This window comes from Nerophis ophidion, linkage group LG05 (assembly GCF_033978795.1).
Source record: "Nerophis ophidion isolate RoL-2023_Sa linkage group LG05, RoL_Noph_v1.0, whole genome shotgun sequence".
Classification (NCBI taxonomy): Eukaryota; Metazoa; Chordata; class Actinopteri; order Syngnathiformes; family Syngnathidae; genus Nerophis; species Nerophis ophidion.
This window is the reverse complement of record NC_084615.1, coordinates 51,654,927-51,674,781: the sequence shown is the minus strand read 5'-3', so window position 1 is coordinate 51,674,781 and position 19,855 is coordinate 51,654,927. Positions and strand designations below refer to the sequence as shown.

Here is a 19,855-nt window from a genome sequence, read left to right as displayed (position 1 = left end):
TCAATTCAGTGGTTGCTGCTATATATTGTCTATATATAATACATTTAAATTCACACACACTTACATATATACATATGTACACACACATTTACACACACACATATATACAATTTATATATATATATATATATACACATATACATATATATATATATATATATATATATATATATATATATATATATTTACATATATACACATACACACACAATCACATATACCCAAAATACACACATATCCATCACACACACACACCTATATAAATACAATATATATCAATCAATCAATCAATGTTTACTTATATAGCCCTAAATCACTAGTGTCTCAAAGGGCTGCACATAATAGTATATATAATATACACTTTTGTCTAAACATTATTAACAGTTTATGGTGCCTATGGGAACAAGCTTTCATTTTGACTGTGATATTAGTGGTTAATAGTGGATCTGTGGCTGTGGAGCTACTGCCCCTGATCAACAGGACCTGAGGACCACTCTTGCTATGTGTCCTATGCCTTGCATTAAAAGAGACGAGGGAAGCCCCCTGCCAGAGGAGTTATCCACGAACATAAGATCCCCCACTCGCCTGCCCTGTACTCCAGATAGTGTACTTATTATGTGTCCTATGCTGCGCATTAAAAGAGTCGAGGGGAGCCCCCTGCCAGAGGAGCTATCCACGAACATAAGATCCCCCACTTGCCTACCCTGTACTCCAGATAGTGTACCCAAATCCCTTTTCTTAGTTTCCATCGGGACCAATTCTTTAGTCAGAATTCATATTTGTTTTTACATTTGCAGAAAATTAGTATTACTCAAAATTGCATATAGGATTGTTTGTGTACACACACACACACACACACACACACACGTGCGCGCACACACACACACATACACACACACACACACAATTCAATGTATTCCTCTCATTGATACTAATTCATATAGTTTAACTAGTTGGGTGATGTCATAGAAGTAATAATAATTATGATAATATCAACAATGACTAAACAATAATAATATCGATAATGATAACAATAATAATAACAATATGAACAATAGCAATGACAATAAATGATGACAATAATACATATAAAATAATGAAGATGATGATGATAACAACAATAATAATAATAATAACAATAATCATTATTAGCCAGTGATGGAGTTTAACACTTAGGCATCCATGTTCACATTCATACACATTGCCCATACCATTTTTTTGTATCTTGTTTTGAACTGATGGACATTTGAACATTGCTTGAGCCCCATATCCAATCCGTTCCAAAGTTTCACTCCACGCACAGACACACACAAACTTTTCCTGGTAGTTCTTACTGTTGGAATAGTAAAGATACTACAACCCCTTAGATTATGAACTCCTTCTCTGTGTTTGAAATGTATTTGAATATTGGCAGGTAGAGCCTTTTTGTTTGCTTTAAATAATAATTGAGCTGTATTAAAATCAACTAGATCAGGCAGTTTTAATAATTTAGATTGTAAAAATAAAATATTTGTGTGGTCACAATATCCCACCTTGTGTAGAATTCTTATTGCACGTTTTTGGAGTGTAACCAGGGGATGTAGTGAAGTTTTGTAGTTGTTGCCCCAGATTTCTATGCAGTAATTTAGATATGGTAAGACCAATTAACAATATAATAAATGCAGAGCTGTGTAATTTAAGAAGAATTTGGATTTATTGATAATAGAGATGGTTTTGGAGATTTTGCTTTGTATATGTCTTATGTGTGGTTTCCAGCTTAATTTATTATCAATAGTGACTCCTAAGAATTTAATTTAAATGTGTATAATTATCGTTAGAATAGAAAATATTAGTGTCGTCTGCGAATATGACTAATTTTAATACATTTGATACTTTAAATGTATTCATTAATATATAAGTTAAATAATTTTGTGGGTTCTTCCGAGGATGTTGTAGTCGTAATGATTTGTGCAGTCCTTTGAGACATTTGTGATTTGGGGCTATATAAATAAACATTGATTGATTGATTGATTGATTGATAACTTGGGACCAAGAACGGATCCCTGTGGAACCCCACAAGCAATGTCCAAATGCCCAGATGTAAACTCTTTGCGCTTTGACACTACTTCCACATTTACCCATTCACACACACTGATGGAGGGAGCTGCCATTCAAGGTGCTAACCAGCACCCATCAGGAGCAAGGGTGAAGTGTCTTGCTCAGGACACAACGGACGTGACGAGGTTGGTACTAGGTGGGGATTGAACAAGGGACCCTCGGGTTGCGCACGGCCACTCTTCCACTGCGACAGAATTAAAAAAAATATTTACCCCCGCCATCATTTTGAAGGACAAAAGACGCATAAACAAGTAAGAGTTTTTAAAGAAGACTGATGATGAATTTAGTCTTTTCTGACTTGTAAATGTTGTTCAAATGTCGGATACTGGTGTTAAACAATGCCAAAACATAAGGTTCATGCACAGAGTTTTGTATGCCTCTGGCTATGTTGCGACATCACAGTGCACTTATTTGGAAATTAAGTCAATCTCTTCTCTGCTTCAGGCCATGAGGAAACACAAAAAAGATACGATAGTGTTATTTTCATCTAATTTTTGCATTTGCATAATAACACTGATGTGCAACATTCAGTGACAAATGGTGCTAAAAATTGTTTTTTTATACACTTTCTGAATCAGTGCCACAGCGAAAGCTCAGCTCCTCCTAACATCCATCCATTTTCTACCGCTTGTCTCTCTGTGGGTCAAGGGGGTGCTGGAGCCTATCCCAGCTGCACTTGGGCGAAATGCGGAGTACATTCTGGACAAGTCGCCACCTCATTGCATGGCCTACACAGATAGACAGATAACATTCACATTCACACACTAGGGCCAATTTAGTGTTGCCAATCAACCTATCCCCAGGTGCATGTCTTTGGAGGTGGGAGAAAGCCGGAATACTCAGAGGGAACCCACACAGTCACGAGGAGAACATGCAAACTACAAACAGAAAGAATTTGCGCTATATGCACGTTCAGCCTTTGTTGAGAATTAGCTACTTATCATTTCTTGTCATTCATTGTGATAGCGTCACAGTGCATTAGACGCTGTTGATGCTGACCGTCCATTGACTTCATTGGGGGAGCATAGAGTGGGTTGTTACACTGCAGCCAAACTAAACAGTCATTGGATAAATACTTGACTTATTCCCGCCCATCGGATGCTTGGCGTCTCTGGAAGTGTATGGAATGTGGGCTTGGCCATGGCTGGCCTGGGCATTGGGCTTCCACATGATGATTGGACTATATGTCTGAGGCTTAATCCCTCTTTTGATTGACAGCTAAATGAGTGAACCAGCAATCTTGAAATATAAACCACTACCAGAGCATTTTTTCATTTGCAATTTGCGAATGCATCCCCAATCAAACATCTTGCAGACAGACTTAAAAAACGGATTCTAAATGTGAGCAGAAATTACACCAAAGCATATCCAATATACTTTTGACCAAAAGGAAGTGTTTTAAATCTAAATTAAAATCATCATAGGTCCCCTTCAAAGTATCCATGTTCTTGTGGCCATGGTCTTAGAATTGTTGACTATATGACGATTCCATTCGAAGAGTCTAATTCGACTATCAGCCTCGCTGTCGAATCGTCGGACATTGAACCCGAATCGTCGGACATTGAACCCACCGGGAGGTAAGTTGAGTACCCTACGCCTCTCACGGGCAGCAGGTGTGTTGCTCGGTGTTGCAAGATAGGGGACTCAATAACCCGTTCGAACCCGCCTCCTCCAACTAACTGGACACAATGTGCGTCCTAAGGATGGGTATCTTTTAGATATTAACTGATACTCGTACCAAATAGGTACTTCTAAAGTGGTTCTGGTATTTAACGGTGACAAAACACAGACTTTAAAAATGGAAAACATGTCCATTTTAAAAAACCAAGGCAAGGCCTTTATAATTTAATGGAATTTTGTGACATTTAAATACTTACAATATCTAAATTAAATGATAACTATGTAATACATTTACCAATAGGGAAAAAAATCCTTAACAAATTGCCTTAACCATTGCAGCAATACAAAACACAGAGAACGTGCAAAAAGCGACTTGTTTGTGTTGTGATGTTGATGCTCATAATTCAGGAGGTTGGTGAATGCAACCTTGCTCGCCATAAAACCATATTGATGCATAATGAGGAAGTGCTTTGTTATTTTGGTTACTGTGGTGGGTAATACTGGGAATTTTGTCATCATTCTGATACCAAGTAAATACAGATGAAACTGAAAAATTGTGCAAAAAAGTTCAAATGTAAAACTAATGTGGGACATAAACTCATTACATACAAAATTAAATATGTCAAGCCTTTATTTGTTATAATTTTGATGATCATGGCTTACAGTTTTTGAAACCCTAAAATTTTCGGAGATTTTCAATTTAAGACTTTCAAAGGTGTAAGCCACAATGATTACAATTATATCAAAAAAAGAGTTAGAATATTTTTACCGGTAATTGCATTTTATGAGCCTATGTCATATATTAGTTCCACCTTGTAAATCTATTCAGTGGAGTAAACAAACCTTTGCAAGATGTTGTAATATTTGGATTTTCATATTGGCGATACTGATAACAATACTTTTGATTATTTGAGTAAGTCCAGGGTGTACCCCGCCTTCCGCCCAATTGTAGCTGAGATAGGCGCCAGCGCCCCCCGCGACCCCGAACGGGAATAAGCGGCAGAAAATGGATGGATGGAAGTTAAATATGAGAACATGCAAATAGAAATGTTTTTATAACTAAACACAACATTCAAAAATGTGCCGCTGCGCACTAGTGTGCCATGGGAGAGCATCAGATTTGTATGATTTTTCAATTTAACTTAATAGTCCAAAAATGATTATTTATGTTTTACAAATATATCGTGTTCATGTTTCTGTGACATACAGTGACCGGCAATGTTCCCTCTGAGCTGCGCGATTGGGCAATTGCGCACAGCTCGCACATTCTCAGCGCACAAGAAAATCTATGCAGCGCATAAAATAAAATTCAACATAAATGTATTAATTAATATCTAATATTATTCGTAATCTTATCTAATCAATTAAACCAATAATACAAATAATAATTTATTTTTTTTTCTGTACCATTTTGTAACGTACCTCAGTGAGTGACAGGTGTCCAGCCAATGATACGATTCGGTTCACTTACGCTACGCAGCCAATCATGGCATTGACACTATTGATATTGACAAAAACCCGTTATCCTGGCGAAACGAACGGGCAGCGACACCTCCACTCACCAAGCCGTCATAAAAAAGAAATGCGGTTCTTTTAAGATGAAATGGCTGTCGGAGTATGTTCAAATAGAAGAACAAGCGGTGAAACTGGGTGAGATTTTTTTCTTTTTCGAGTGAGAAGGGTCTACTCTGCAAAACATGTTGCGAAGCTAAAGTAGCAAATTAGTTTTCCGAGGGAAAAATGTGGACTGAATGGAAGTTGAACTACCTCAAGCGTCATATTCAGCAGGAAAGTCATTTGAAAGCTGCTGGAATTGTACAAAGACTCAAGATGGGACTGGGGATTGGTACATTATTGCGGGAAAACGCAAAAGAATGAGAGAAAAGGAATGAGCCGTCAAACAAATTCTGACCCCAAGCAAGTTAAAGTTGTCATTGACAACATTTTACTTGCCATCAAAATGAATGCATCAATGCTGTCAGTTCAACAAATCCACGATCACATGGCAAACTATGTGAGTATACCAGAAAGCTGGCCAAGTAACAACTATGCCTCTGAATTTGTAAACTCAATAATGAGATCGTGCAGAATGAGACTATGTGCAGTGTTAAAAATGCTTTTCACTGTAACTCCATCCATCCTTCCATTTTCTACCGCTTATTCCCTTTGGGGTGGTGGGGGGCGCTGGTGCCTATCTCAGCTACAATCGGGCGGAAGGCGGTGTACACCCTGGACAAGTCGTCACCTCATCACAGTCACTGTAACTCATCCTTCTTTTTCTTTAATAATATATTCCACTTTTAATCATCTTAAAGTATCAGCTGCCATAGAAGACTTTCCAACTGCAGGGTAAACAAAAAGTTAACATGAAACTCTGTGGTCCAATATGCCAGGCCACATCATCTAATAAGGGCTAATGAGCTCTTTCAACTAGTAAACACATTTTACATTTAAAATTACAACATTGCCAGAAAGCATGCATTTAATAGTATGTTTATTCTTGTTATTGCAGTTGGGTAACACTGCATCACACTAAAGCAGTGGTTCTAAACCTTGTTGGGGGTACCGAACCCCCCACCAGTTTCATATGCGCATTCACCGAACCTTTCTTTAGTGAACATTAAAGTATGTTTCTTAATTATATCTTAATTTATAAATATTAACCATGAAGTTACGTTATTATATTAAATAAATAGTAATAAAGATATATTTTACAAACAAAGTTACAGGAATGTACACATGATCCCATGTTTGCATCCTATTGTGTAACATGTGAATGTTTTAGTTGGAACTAAATGCGATTTCTGAAAGGGGTACAAATTATTTCCAAACCAGGAACCCCACCCAGACATACAATACTAGTACACAGCTCATGAAAAACAATTTTTTTTGTTATTGTAATTGGGCCAAAATACTTACAAACCCTGTTTCCATATGAGTTGGGAAATTGTGTTAGATGTAAATATAAACGGAATACAATGATTTGCAAATCATTCTCAACCCATATTCAGTTGAATATGCTACAAAGACAACATATTTGATGTTCAAACTAATAAACATTTTTTTGGTTTGCAAATAATCTTTAACTTTAGAATTTGATGCCAGCAACACGTGACAAAGAAGTTGGAAAAGGTGGCAATAAATACTGATAAAGTTGAGGAATGCTCATCAAACACTTATATGGAACATCCCACAGGTGTGCAGGCTAATTGGGAACAGTTGGGTGCCATGATTGGGTAAAAAAGCAGCTTCCATGAAATGCTAAGTAATTCGCAAACAAGGATGGGGTGAGGGTCACCACTTTGTAAGCAAATTGTCATACAGTTTTAGAACTACATTTCTCAACGAGCTATTGCAAGGAATTTAGGGATTTTACCATCCAAGCAACGTTATCATGGAGGCCCCTGCTTATTTCAGCAAGACAAGTGTTTCAACGGCGTGGCTTCGTAAAAAAAAGTGTGTGGGTAGTTGATGCCAGCAACACGTGACAAAGAAGTTGGGAAACGTGGCAATATATACTGATAAAGTTGAGGAATGCTCATCAAACACTTACATGGAACATCCCATTAGGTGTGCAGGCTAATTGGGAACAGTTGGGTGCCATGATTGGGTATAAAAGCAGCTACCATGAATTGCTAAGTAATTCACAAACAAGGATGGGGTGAGGGTCACCACTTTGTAAGCACATTGTCATACAGTTTTAGAACTACATTTCTCAACGAGCTATTGCAAGTAATTTAGGGATTTTACCATCTACGGTCTGTAAAATCATCAAAAAGTTCAGAGAATCTGGAGAAATCATTGCACGTATTACAGACTTTGGATCCCTCAGGCAATACTGCATCAAAAACCGACATCAGTGTGTAATAGATATCACCACAAGGGCTCAGGAAGACTTCATAAAACCACTGTCAGTAACTACAGTTGGTCGCTACATCTGTAAGTGCAAGTTAAAACTCTACTATGCAAAGCCAAAACCCATTTATCAACAATATCCTGAAACGCCGCCGGCTTGGCTGGGCCCGAGCTCATCTAAGAGGGACTGATGCAAAGTGGAAAGGTGTTCTGTGGTCCGACGAGTCCACATAACCGTTCAGATTGTTATAGGCGCAAAGTTCAAAAGCCAGCATCTGTGATGGTATGGGGTTGTATTAGTGCCCAAGGCATGGGGAGCTTACACATATGTGAAGGCACCATTTTTGCTGAAAGGTACATACAGGTTTTGGAGTAACATATGTTGTTATCCAAGCAACGTTATCATGGACGCCCCGGCTTATTTCAGCAAGACAAGTGTTACAACTGCGTGGCTTCGTAAAAAAAGAGTGCGGGTCGTTTCTTGGCCCGCCTGCAGTCCAGACCTGTCTCCCATCGAAAATGTGTGGCGCATTATGAAGCGTAAAATACGACAGCGGAGACCCCGGACTGTTGAACGACTGAAGCTCTACATAAAACAAGAATGGGAAATAATTCCACTTTCAAAGCTTCAACAATTAGTTTTTACTCAGTTCCCAAGTGTTTATTAAATGTTGTTAAAAGAAAAGGTGATGTAACACAGTGGTGAATATGTCCTTTCCCAACTACTTTGGCACGTGTTGCAGCCATGAAATTCTAAGTTAATTATTATTTGCCAAAAAAAATAAAGTTTATGAGTTTTAACATCAGAATCAGACGTACTTTATTAATCCCCGAGGGGAAATTTAAATTTTCAGCACAATCCCATTCAAATTCAGACAAACATTACAGGGAGACTGAACAGGATCGCTGACGGGTCTGCCAACTTCCGGTGCCCCTTACAAAAAGGTGAGATACAGGTAAACAAGTGATGGGGAATGGGACAAAAAAATAAAAGATTAAAATAAAATAAAATTTAAAAAATCGGTCTAAGCCTGGGCCCCTGGAGAGGGGGTCCAGACTGAGGCAAAGGGGGGGAAAACAACTCATAACCATAGTAGACATCCCTTTTACAACATCAAAGAACATTAAAGACATTAAAGGCCTACTGAAATGAGATTTTCTTATTCAAACGGGGATAGCAGGTCCATTCTATGTGTCATACTTGATCATTTTGCGATATTGCCATATTTTTGCTGACAGGATTTAGTAGAGAACATCGACGATAAAGTTCTCAACTTTTGGTCGCTAATAAAAAAGCCTTGCCTGTACCGGAAGTAGAAGCCGATGTGCGCATGACGTCACCGGTGTGAGGGCTCCTCACATCCGCACATTGATTACAATCATGGACACCAGCAGCGTGAGAGATTCTGACCGAGAAAGTGACAATTTCCCCATTAATTGGAGCGAGGATGATAGTAGGAGTGAATGACTAGAAGAAAAAAATAAAGACAGGGCAGTGGGAGCGATTCAGATGTTATTAGACACATTTACTAGGATAATTCTGGAAAATCCCTTATAAGATTTCATCATTGATATATAAAATATCAGACTGCGTGGTCGGTAGTAGTGGGTTTCAGTAGGCCCTTAAAAAGCAGAGCTGATGCAACCAGCCACTTCTACATACAGCTATGAATTAAAAGTAAAATAAACATATACACTGTGCCATCCTCTGCTGGAGTGGAGGGAGCATGGCCAGAGACAGGAGCAGACCCAACAAAGCAACCAAGAGAGCTGACTCCACTCTCGGCCGCCAAGCAACTCTCGCCCAGTGTCCAGTCCGCATGGATCAGCGAGGATACGTTCGAGGAGACTGAGGTGTCTGATACCTGCTCATTCAGCCAAGACACTGTGAAGCTTGTCCGTCCCGGCGCCAGTGCTAGCTCCGCAGCCCTGTTTCTTCATCCACATCTCCTCCAGTCTCTGTAATATCTTGTCTTTGTAGTGCATTCAATTGAATATGGGTTGAAAAGGATTTGCAAATCATTGTATTCCGTTTATATTTACATCTAATACAATTTCCCAACTCATACGGAAACAGGGTTCGTATATTAAAGAATAATCTCATGGAAATCACTGCTGTCTTTTGATTATAATAAGAAAACATTTAACTTGTTATTTAGTCAGGTTTGGGGCCGGTGTTTTGCTGGTGTGGCCACAGTACATGTGCACGTCTAACGTCGCTCACATGTGCTCCCCTGAATGCTCAAGGAGTTTTTGCGTTTGCTCACGCATATGGAAAATTAGAGGGAACATTGGTGACCGGTAGTACAATCAAATGTTCTTCCACTGGATGGCAGAAGGTACATTATTCATCAGCTAGCATTCATCCAACAGAATGAGCCAAGGCAGGCTTGGTGATGTGCTGTGATATTTTTCTCATGTCAAATACGTGTTTTGGTTTTGAAACAATACTGTACTTCACATCCTCTACAACTTAGCACCTTGTGGTCTTAATTCAATCCCTCTGTCTCTCTTAGGAATTAACCGAGCCCTTCCAGCCTGGGAGAGGTCTCGGACAGAAGAGGACATATTGCGTGCAGCCTTGAGGCCCGGCGAGAAGCAAGCACACAGTGGCCCAACCTCCAACTCTGAGGACTCCAACGCACTGGAGTGGGAGAATGATTTTGTGAGTACTCACCCAGAGGACTGCGCAGACTCCGAATTTGAGGGTTTTGTCAACCCAGTGTTAGACACTCCCTCTGAGGACGCTTCGGATTATAGTCTCAGGATGGACGGCCAGGACAGATAGTCTCTAGCACTAAATCTGACCATTACAACTTTCTCACATCAGTGCTCACCAGCTTTTTTTTTCTCCTTATGAATTAAATTTACTTCATATTGGATCGTATGATGGAAGGGATGCTGCAGTTTGGCCCTCCAAAACAGACGCAGACATTTTCAGTGCCTTCATCACTGACCATCCTATAAATTGTAGCTGATCATTCGCCATTCTTTGGTCTTACTTTCATTGCACATTGCCCATGTCATCCAACATACAACTGCCAAACTCTTCCAAAAGTCTGAAGATGTAAGAATCCTTACATCTCAAGAGTCACTGTTGTTTCTATATTTTATTATATCATGCAGGATGTTACCATCAGTTGAGTGAAACAAGTTACATGACACTGAGGTAGCAAATGAACATAATGAACATTATTATTCATTTTCAATGTGATACAAGTCAAATTTGTCATCTTGGAACATCATAATAATTCTAGTAGGAGGGAGCACAAAAAGCACCTATGAGTTTCATTCACCTCTTATTGCATGACATTGACACTGCACATACACAACATGTGCTCATTGTCACATTTCAAGTTTGGTCTTGATGAGTCCATGTCAATTTTGGATAATCATTTCTTCTGCAAATAAAAAGCTCCTTACAGCAAGTCATTGTAGGGCTGGGCGGTATGGCTGAAAACTGTACCACAATACAAGTTTTCTATATTGGTTGATATTGACAATTACTTACATTTTTATAACCTATGAAAAATATGGACCAGGAAAAATTATACTGAATGTTAACAGTTTAATTTAAAATGTAAACTACCTCTGATGATAATCCCCTCAGGTATCGAGGCAAAAAATAAAGGACATTTCAATATGACAAAGGAAAACTATCAGTGTAAACAACATTTTGAAATCGAAATAAACACTCAAAGGAGAACTATGTTTTATTTATTTTGTTTATCGTTCACAATCATTTTCTTTTTCTAACATATAAAAATGACCTTGTTTTAGTTTGGCGAGCAATCAATTCTACCTCTAAATCACTTTAAAAATGCATTTAAAAACTGCCATTACATTCTTTAACCTGAATAATAACCAAGCTGTAGTGACATTGTTATCGTAAGAGCGAACACGGAGGAACTCTTTTTTTTTAGCGTACCAACACATCAGCGTGCTACGGTATTAGCCGTGAGCAAGTTACGGAAATGAGATACGCGCGCTTCTACGTCAGCACCCGACTCGCATTTGAATATGTAATAAACCAACACAACGCGACAGAACAAAAATCTGTACTAACTGAAAAACATGAACAATCATATTACAGTATCTGTAAAGTAATAGCCCACATTTCATGTTTTGTTTGTACATATCAAGCTTGACAGCTTATGTACTGTACATTGGTGTGCTGTATGGATCATGATAAATATTATAGTGACTCACTCGATGGACAGTTGTCCGTTTGGTCAAGCTAGCCGGGGCCGTTTTCAGTTATTGTGGGTAGACACACCAATAATTCAGCATAGCTTGGCTCAAAATTCGCACCAGGACCAAGACACATCAACTTCACTCTCTCGGCTTCTGTCTGCTCCAACGTTTTAGCCTCTTCTTCGTGCTGGCTTCTATAAGCAGCAGTATATCCTCCGTATTTCTTGTATTCCGACAAGTGACTTCTTCCCAGAAGTGAAAACCAGTGATGGTCAACCAAGGGAGGTGGCTGTTGTACAGCAAGCAGCGCGCAAACAATCTGAGTAACAAAAGAGGCTTACATCTTCCTGCAAAAAGCAGATATGAGCAAAAAATCTAACTATACAATGGAGTCTATCCGTATACTTTATCAAAAAAGATTTGTCGAGTAATATCAAGAATTACGTCAGTCGCCTTCCCAAATATATCGAACTATTGTGCTCCAGACATCATTCTACACGACAAACAGATGAAAACTTGGAAAAACATGGAGGTCTACAACTTCTTTGTGTGTGGCTGGGTCAAGGAAATTGGTACCAAGACTCAGGTGAGATTGCATTTCAGGATTTAACTTTGAGTCTACTGATATATGTGTTGTTCTTGCACGCACTGCTCACAACTGCCGTGTTTTTCCCTGTTTTATTAAAATATAACAACAGATGTCAACATTGTGTATGTGCTGAAAGCTCAACTCTTAGGTTTTGCTCACATTATAGACGCCAAGTTGGTGCTTTTTGAAACACTCGTAGCAAACGTGTTTAAAAAATATAAATGATATCAAGATAATACTTAAATGGGAAATAATAAATGTTACAAGTATATCAAACAAACTATGCATTCTTCGACTCTGCTCCCTTGGACTGAAGTGTGAGCTGCATGCTTTTCTGAATGTTGTTTCGTAAAGTCTTGCACTCTTCCACCCTTTTTTCTTGAAGGAATTCTGAAGAAAAGTTATTCCTTTTCACGATTTGTACAGCACAAAAATAACGCAAACATAGGGCCACTTTTTCTTCAAGAACGGCTAAATGGCACCCAGCACCCATTGAAAACAGCTAGCTTGACCATCAGTATTGCTTAAAATGACCATCCATCCATCCATTTTCTACCGCTTAGTCCCTCTGGGGTCGCGGGGAGCGCTGGTGCCTATCTCGGCTACATTCGGGCGGAAGGCGGGGTACACCCTGGACAAGTTGCCACCTCATCACAGGGCCAATATTTTACATATTACATACTGTTATAAATATGTCTGTTACTACATTATATATATACTTGCAGTGTGTATATAAAACGGAGGGATTTGAAGTTGCTTAAAAGGCTACAATTGTGAATCCCATTAGCCGCATCTTGCAAGCTTTTTTTTTTAATCAATTTTAACCCCCCCCCCCTCAAAATGTACATAAATGTTCTTATCTCCCATATAGATTGTGAACGATAGGCAAAATTACAAAAAAGTGTAGTTTACCTTTAACATTAATCTCTTTCAATGAAGACTCAAAAACAACAAATACGTAAGAAATGACTAATAAAGTGTAACAAAATAGTGCAAAATGGGAAAATATATACCAAGGGAAACCTGAGAAGAACACTTTTTTTAAAGGTTTACTGCCAAGACATAATTTGGTCTGTGTAACTTTTAATTTGGTCTGTGTAACTTTTAATTTGGTCTGTTATTCTCATTTAGGTATGCAAATTAATTTAATGCTTTGCAGTAATAATTTAAATATTATTGGACCAAATTATTATTCTAAAGTAACACATTTGTTATATTTTTTATTCATTTTATTTATACAGTCGTGCACAGTTCCGGCCGGTTGTTTCTGAATATCCAAACAGGGAACTTACAAGAGTGGGTTAAAAAGAAAAGATGAGCGTGGCAAAAGAGTATGGTCAGTTTTGAAAAAATCAAAAAAACTGCCATGCTGTCGAGGTTAATTTTTCTACTTTTATCAACACTTCGTTCGCTCTCTGCAGCACTCATTTTTACTTTATCTTCTCACTCCATGCAGAGAATCAACAGCAAGACAGCAAGGTGGCGCAAACAAACTTGATAGTTGATACTGTTATGCGATTTGCTCTTTAGTGTGTCCCTCCCATTACTCACTGTTCACTTCCTGTTTTTTAGGTTAACAGACCGCAAGTGTCTTTGTTCATGCAACAAACCGTGTTTTGTTCTTTTACAGCTTCTTCCGACCAAAAGCATATATATATATATGTATATATATATATATATATATATATATATATATATATATATATATATATATATATATATATATATATATATATATATATATATGCGTGGCGCAGTTGGTAGAGTGGCCGTGCGCAACCCGAGCGTCCCTGGTTCAATTCCCACCTAGTACCAACCTCGTCACGTCCGTTGTGTCCTGAGCAAGACACTTCACCCTTGCTCCTGATGGGTGCTGGTTGGCGCCTTGCATGGCAGCTCCCTCCATCAGTGTGTGAATGTGTGTGTGAGTGGGTAAATGTGGAAGTAGTGTCAAAGCGCTTTGAGTACCTTGTAGGTAGAAAAGCGCTATACAAGTACAACCCATTTATCATTTATATATCTCAAACGTTGTATTCAAAACATTTCTACTCATATAAATGATGTGTCAATCGGGAATATATTGTTAAAGTTTTATCGGCCCAGCCCTAAATCATTGTGACAGCTGGCTTTTCTATGCATGTGGCTTGCAGAAATCCTTCCCATCGTCTTGTAGGCCATAATATGATATCAACTTTCTAATATGGAGCCTCTTGCCCAATGCATAACCAGACATCTCAGGTAATGAATACAGTGGCACCTCGGGTTACTAGTTGGCGTAGCAAATGTCAGTGAACCCCTTAAGATTCGACTAAAACGTCCTGTCTTACTCACTAGAATTTGCTTCTAGCTAGCTAGAGATTGACCTAACTTTGTTTTCCACTCATAAGAAGGAAGTATGTGAGTGTGAAGGACAGTGCTGAGAAAAAAAACCTGATGATATTCATTGAATTTAAGAAAAAAATCAAAGATAATGAGTACGTGGTTAAGCACCATACCACCACCATACTGAAGTAAAATGAGTAGAGGGCCAGCCAAAGACGTAAAATAATATATAAACGGCGGACATTTATCCATGAAAATATAAAGAAGCTGCTGATGGTGTGTTTAATGGAGCAGCAACTCATAAGAGATAGCTTAGAAGTCCACTCTCCAAGGTAAATACTATACATTACTCGATAAAACCATTTCTAATATAAAAATGTGTTTTTCCTTTTAAAAGGCATTTTAAAACGGTGCTGTTTTAAAGGCGGGATTATCACAGATTAAATTGATTTAAATTCATTTCAATGGGCTGTTAAGAGTTTTTCAAGGTACAAGCTGCTCACAGAACCAATTCAGCTCGTATCTCGAGGTACTACCCTTCTTGAATAGACCGAGGAACACATTGTTCGGAGAAAGCACCTTCAATACCTCATTGAATGTATCCCACCTATCAAAGTTCATGTTTCTGTCAATTAACAGCCTTAAATAATGAACAATTATAATTTCAGTATGTGCATTCTTTTACCATTTTAATTGGACGCCCCTACAAGTTGATGATATTGACGCTAAACAATTCAAGTTCAAATGTCATATAAACTCCATCAATGCATGTTTGTATGTCACTGAAAGCAATCTTTCTGCCTGAACAAGCACCAACGACTCGAGACTTAAACCCACTTGTTTATGATCAACTCCTGTTCTTCTAATTGATATCGTAATATTTTTTAAGTACTTTCACAATGCACCATTTCCACATGTGTGATGTGCACGTTTTAACATGGCAAGTCCATCAATTTTTTACCCGTTTAATTTTACAGGTATTCCAACCTGATATGATCGGAAATCGGTCCAATCACAGCATCAAAAGAAAGGATGGGATTATATCAGCCTGGATCTAAAATTTCTCATATAAACTCTCCGAAACAGGCAGTCCTGCAGCATGTTTACTTCTGCAAAGCTTGAACTCCAAACAAGAGCTAAATGTCTTCCAACAAGGTTGCTAGCACCCACACAACAGCTAAGCACAAAAGCTAGACATATGTAATAAGTGTCCTTAATTGAACAGAAAATTACGTCTATAACAGCATATTGGTTAATATAAACAAGTATCAAATAGTTATAGTTGCATATTTTTTACACAAATAAAATCTCCAAGGCTGAAGTGTATTAGAAAGTATCCAGTAAAAAATGTATCCGCATCGTTATACTTACTGCGTCAAGAGCTTAATTTGATGAATTACTGTCGCCACTAGGGTCACCAAAAAATAATTACATTCAACTTGAACCAAAAGATAGCGTAAATCCATTCCAAACAGTTGGTAATAGATAGTTGTTGTTTTTTTTTTTTTATACCTACCATTATTCTGTTTCATTAATTTCACCTGATCAACCCTTTTCTAACATTTCACACTTGAAATAAAAGTATGTATGAGTCGTGCTGATATATTGTAAAAACATCGGTATCTGCCAATATATACTCAAGGCTGCTGTCAGGTTTGCTACTGACAGTGTGGTCATGTTTTTGTTTTCCTTTGCTTGGTGTTTTAATTCCTGTCCAGTGCTCTGTTTTCTAGTTTCTACTTCCTTTGTTTTTTAATCCCCTCCAGCCCTGGTGCTCTTGCTTTTTCAGTATTTCCTGTTTGGTCTCTGTGTTTTGAAGCACCTTTACTTTCTGTTCCATGTCCTGCCAGGACACCTGATTCTCATAAGTTAGTTCTATTTAGTTCCACCTGGGTCCCTCCTTCTGTGCTGGATCATTCTACTTGTTAGTCTGTTTCCGAATACATATGCTTTTACCTGCACGCTGTCTGCTATTTCCACATCCTTGGGGTCACGCTACAAGCAACGTTTACCAAATCCTGATAGAAAAGATCCAGCCAGTGAGTGACCCCGCGGAGATTTCTATGGCCCAGCGGTTTGAAAATAATTTGGCACTGATGGCCACGTTGAAGCGTTCTTCAGCCTCTCATCAAGCTCCCTCCCATCCATCCCTGACATCTGTTGGCGTTTGGGATCTGTTCTATGGAATGGGGGGGGGGGGGGCTATGAGTAGCTGTGCAGCTGGGGAGGAACGACTACTTCTTGCTCCAGTGAGGTCATCCACGACGGCGCTTCCAGCAAGCCTTTGTGCTCCGGTGAGGTCATGCATGATGATACTATGTTTCCCTGCTGGGCTGTCCTTAACGACGTCGCTATCAGTACTCCATTCTGTGCCATTGAGTTCGTCTACAATGCTAACACCGTTCTGTCCTGTCCTGGCGACGCCACTTGTCTCTCTACCGGTGGGGTCGTTGCCTGTCTCTCTCACGTCGCCTGAGCTTCCTAACCTGCTTCAGAAGCCCCGTCTGGCGCTCACCTTCCTCGCCTGCTGAAGAAGCGCCCGTCTGGCGTTTATCTCTTGTTATCAGCCGCAATGGTGGCCAGTCCATGGGCATCCTCTGCACGGACTGCAGCAGCGCCTGGGACCTGGGCGTTGACGACTTTTGCTCCTGGGGCATTCATCGTGGGCTTCTCTTGTTCCCCTTCGCCAGCTGCGTCGGTGTTGCACTTGCCGCCAACACCTGGCTCTTCCCCGCTTGCTGTGGGAAAAATGGCATGGATAGTTAGCCGGCCCTTTGAGGCGGGATGCAGTTTGGCGACCCTCCACCATTCTTTCCTTCACCCTCCCTTGGTTTTTGGACTTTCTGTTGAACTTAAACATCTAGTATCCGTTATAGGAAGTGGGGCTACTGTCAGGTTTGCTACTAACAGTTTGATCATGTTTGTGCTTTCTTGTGTTTGCCGTTTTTAATTCGTGTCCATTACTCTTATTTCTAGTTTATACTTCCTGTGTTTTTGAATCACTTCCTGTCCTGGTGTTCTTGTTTTGTCAGTATTTTTTGTTTGCTGTCTGTTTTGAAGCTCCTTTATTTTCTGTTCCATGTCCTGCTCGCACACTTTATTCTCATTAATTAGTTCCACTTGGGTCTCTCCTTCTGTGCTGGATCATACTATTTTTTAGTCTGCTTCTTGTTGCCGGTAAATATACTTTTACCTGCATACCTTCTGTTATTTCCGCATTCTTGGGGTCACGCTACAACCAACGCTCACCAAAGCCTGACAGCTCCAAAGTCAGTATCGTATCAGTGGTGAAAATGTATCATGACACTCCTAGTTTTAGTATTTTCTCGATAATCACCTTTTTTCCACCAATAGCATAAAGGGGAACATTATCACCAGACCTATGTAAGCGTCAAAATATACCTTGATGTTGCAGAAAAAAGACCATATTTTTTTAACCGATTTCCGAACTCTAAATGGGTGAATTTTGGCGAATTAAACGCCTGTCTATTTATCGCTCTCGGAGCGATGACGTCAGAACGTGATGTCACCTAGGTAATAAAGCCGCCATTTTCTCAAACACATTACAAACACCGGCTCTCAGCTCTGTTATTTTCCGTTTTTTTCGACTATTTTCTGGAACTTTGGAGACATCATGCCTCGTCGGTGTGTTGTCGGAGGGTGTAAAAACACTAACAGGCAGGGGTTCAAGTTGCACCACTGGCCCAAAGATGTGAAAGTGGCAAGAAATTGGACGAAATTTGTTCGAAATACGAGGGTGTGGGGAAAGCCGACGAAATGGTCAGTCGTTTGTTCCGCACACTATACCGACGAAAGCTATGCTACTATAGAGATGGCAAGATTGTGTGGATATCCTGCGACACTCAAAGCAGATGCATTTCCAACGATAAAGTCAAAGAAATCTGCCGCCAGACCCCCATTGAATGTGCCGTAGTGTCTGCAGATTTTACCGGCGATGCTAAGGCAGACATGGCACAAAGATGTATGGATAACCTGCAGATGCATTTCCAACGATAAAGTCAACAAAATTACAAAGGTGTGTTTTGTTGATGTTATTGACTTATGTGCTATTCAGACATATTTGGTCGCGGCATGACTGCCAGCTAATCGATGCTAACATCCTATTTAGGCTAGCTGTATGTACATTTGAAACTATATTTTCATCCAGCATTTCACTCCACCCACATTTAATGCCAAACAAACACTTACCAATCGACACATCTAAGTTGATCCAGTGTCACAAGATGCGAAACTTCCGATCGTTGGTCTGCACAATTTACCGGCGATGCTAAGGCAGACATGGCCGAATAGCGTCAATAGCTATTCGCTCAATAGCTTCAGTTTCTTCTTCAATTTCGTTTTCGCTATCTGCCTCCATACTCCAACCATCCGTTTCAATACATACGTAATCTGTTGAATTGCTTAAGCCGCTGAAATCCGAGTCTGAATCCGAGCTAATGTCGCTATATCTTGCTGCGCTATTCGTATTGGCATCACTGGATGATGTCACAGGAAAATGGACGGTGGTTTCACAGATAGCGAAAATCCGGCACTTTAAAGCTTTTTTTAGGGATATTCCGGGATGGGTAAAATTTTGATAAAAAATTCTAAAAATAAGATAAGCCACTGGGAACCTGATTTTTATTGGTTTTAACCCTACTGAAATTGTGATAATGTTCCCCTTTAAATCAAAGTATGTTAAGAAATGTTATTCTATATTAATTGACTGAAATGACCTCTTCATTAAAGCTTGGAACACTGGAGTCATTGTGTATTACTTCATATCTTGATACCTGATCTTTACAGTGCTGCACATTGTTTATATTTCCAATAACTAGTGCCATTTAGAGCCCCGGAAGGATTCTCTCTGGTTAGCTACTCATAAAACCAAGCCTTGGAATATTAAAAACCGAAAAACAGGGCCACAACAAATCTTGTTTAGGGCTTTGCGCTTTGAAACCAAAGGTGATAAAGCAGGCAATGAAACATGATACTTGTTGGTCAATCAAAGCATTACAGGCAACCTACTATTGCAGCAAAATTATTTGCAAATGCCGATAAAAATTTGTGCATCTGTAATCCAATTCAGGTGTCTGTGAACTAATTTATCTCTGTATCTCGTGTGTGTGTGTGTCTGTGTGTCTGTGTGTCCGTGTGTCTGTGTGTGTGTTATGTCCA

General features: G+C 39.3%; 1 protein-coding gene across 2 annotated transcripts in view; it reads left to right on the top strand.

The window, feature by feature from the left end:
- ap1ar (adaptor related protein complex 1 associated regulatory protein) overlaps positions 1–19,440 on the top strand; it is a 33,012-nt gene extending 13,572 nt beyond the window's left edge. For both annotated transcript variants that reach the window (XM_061901491.1, XM_061901490.1), the window contains one exon: positions 10,089–19,440. In XM_061901491.1, the coding sequence (XP_061757475.1) occupies positions 10,089–10,360 (272 nt within the window). In that variant the 3' untranslated portion in view covers positions 10,361–19,440. The remainder of the gene's footprint in view (positions 1–10,088) is intronic.
- Positions 19,441–19,855: the final 415 nt, after the last annotated feature.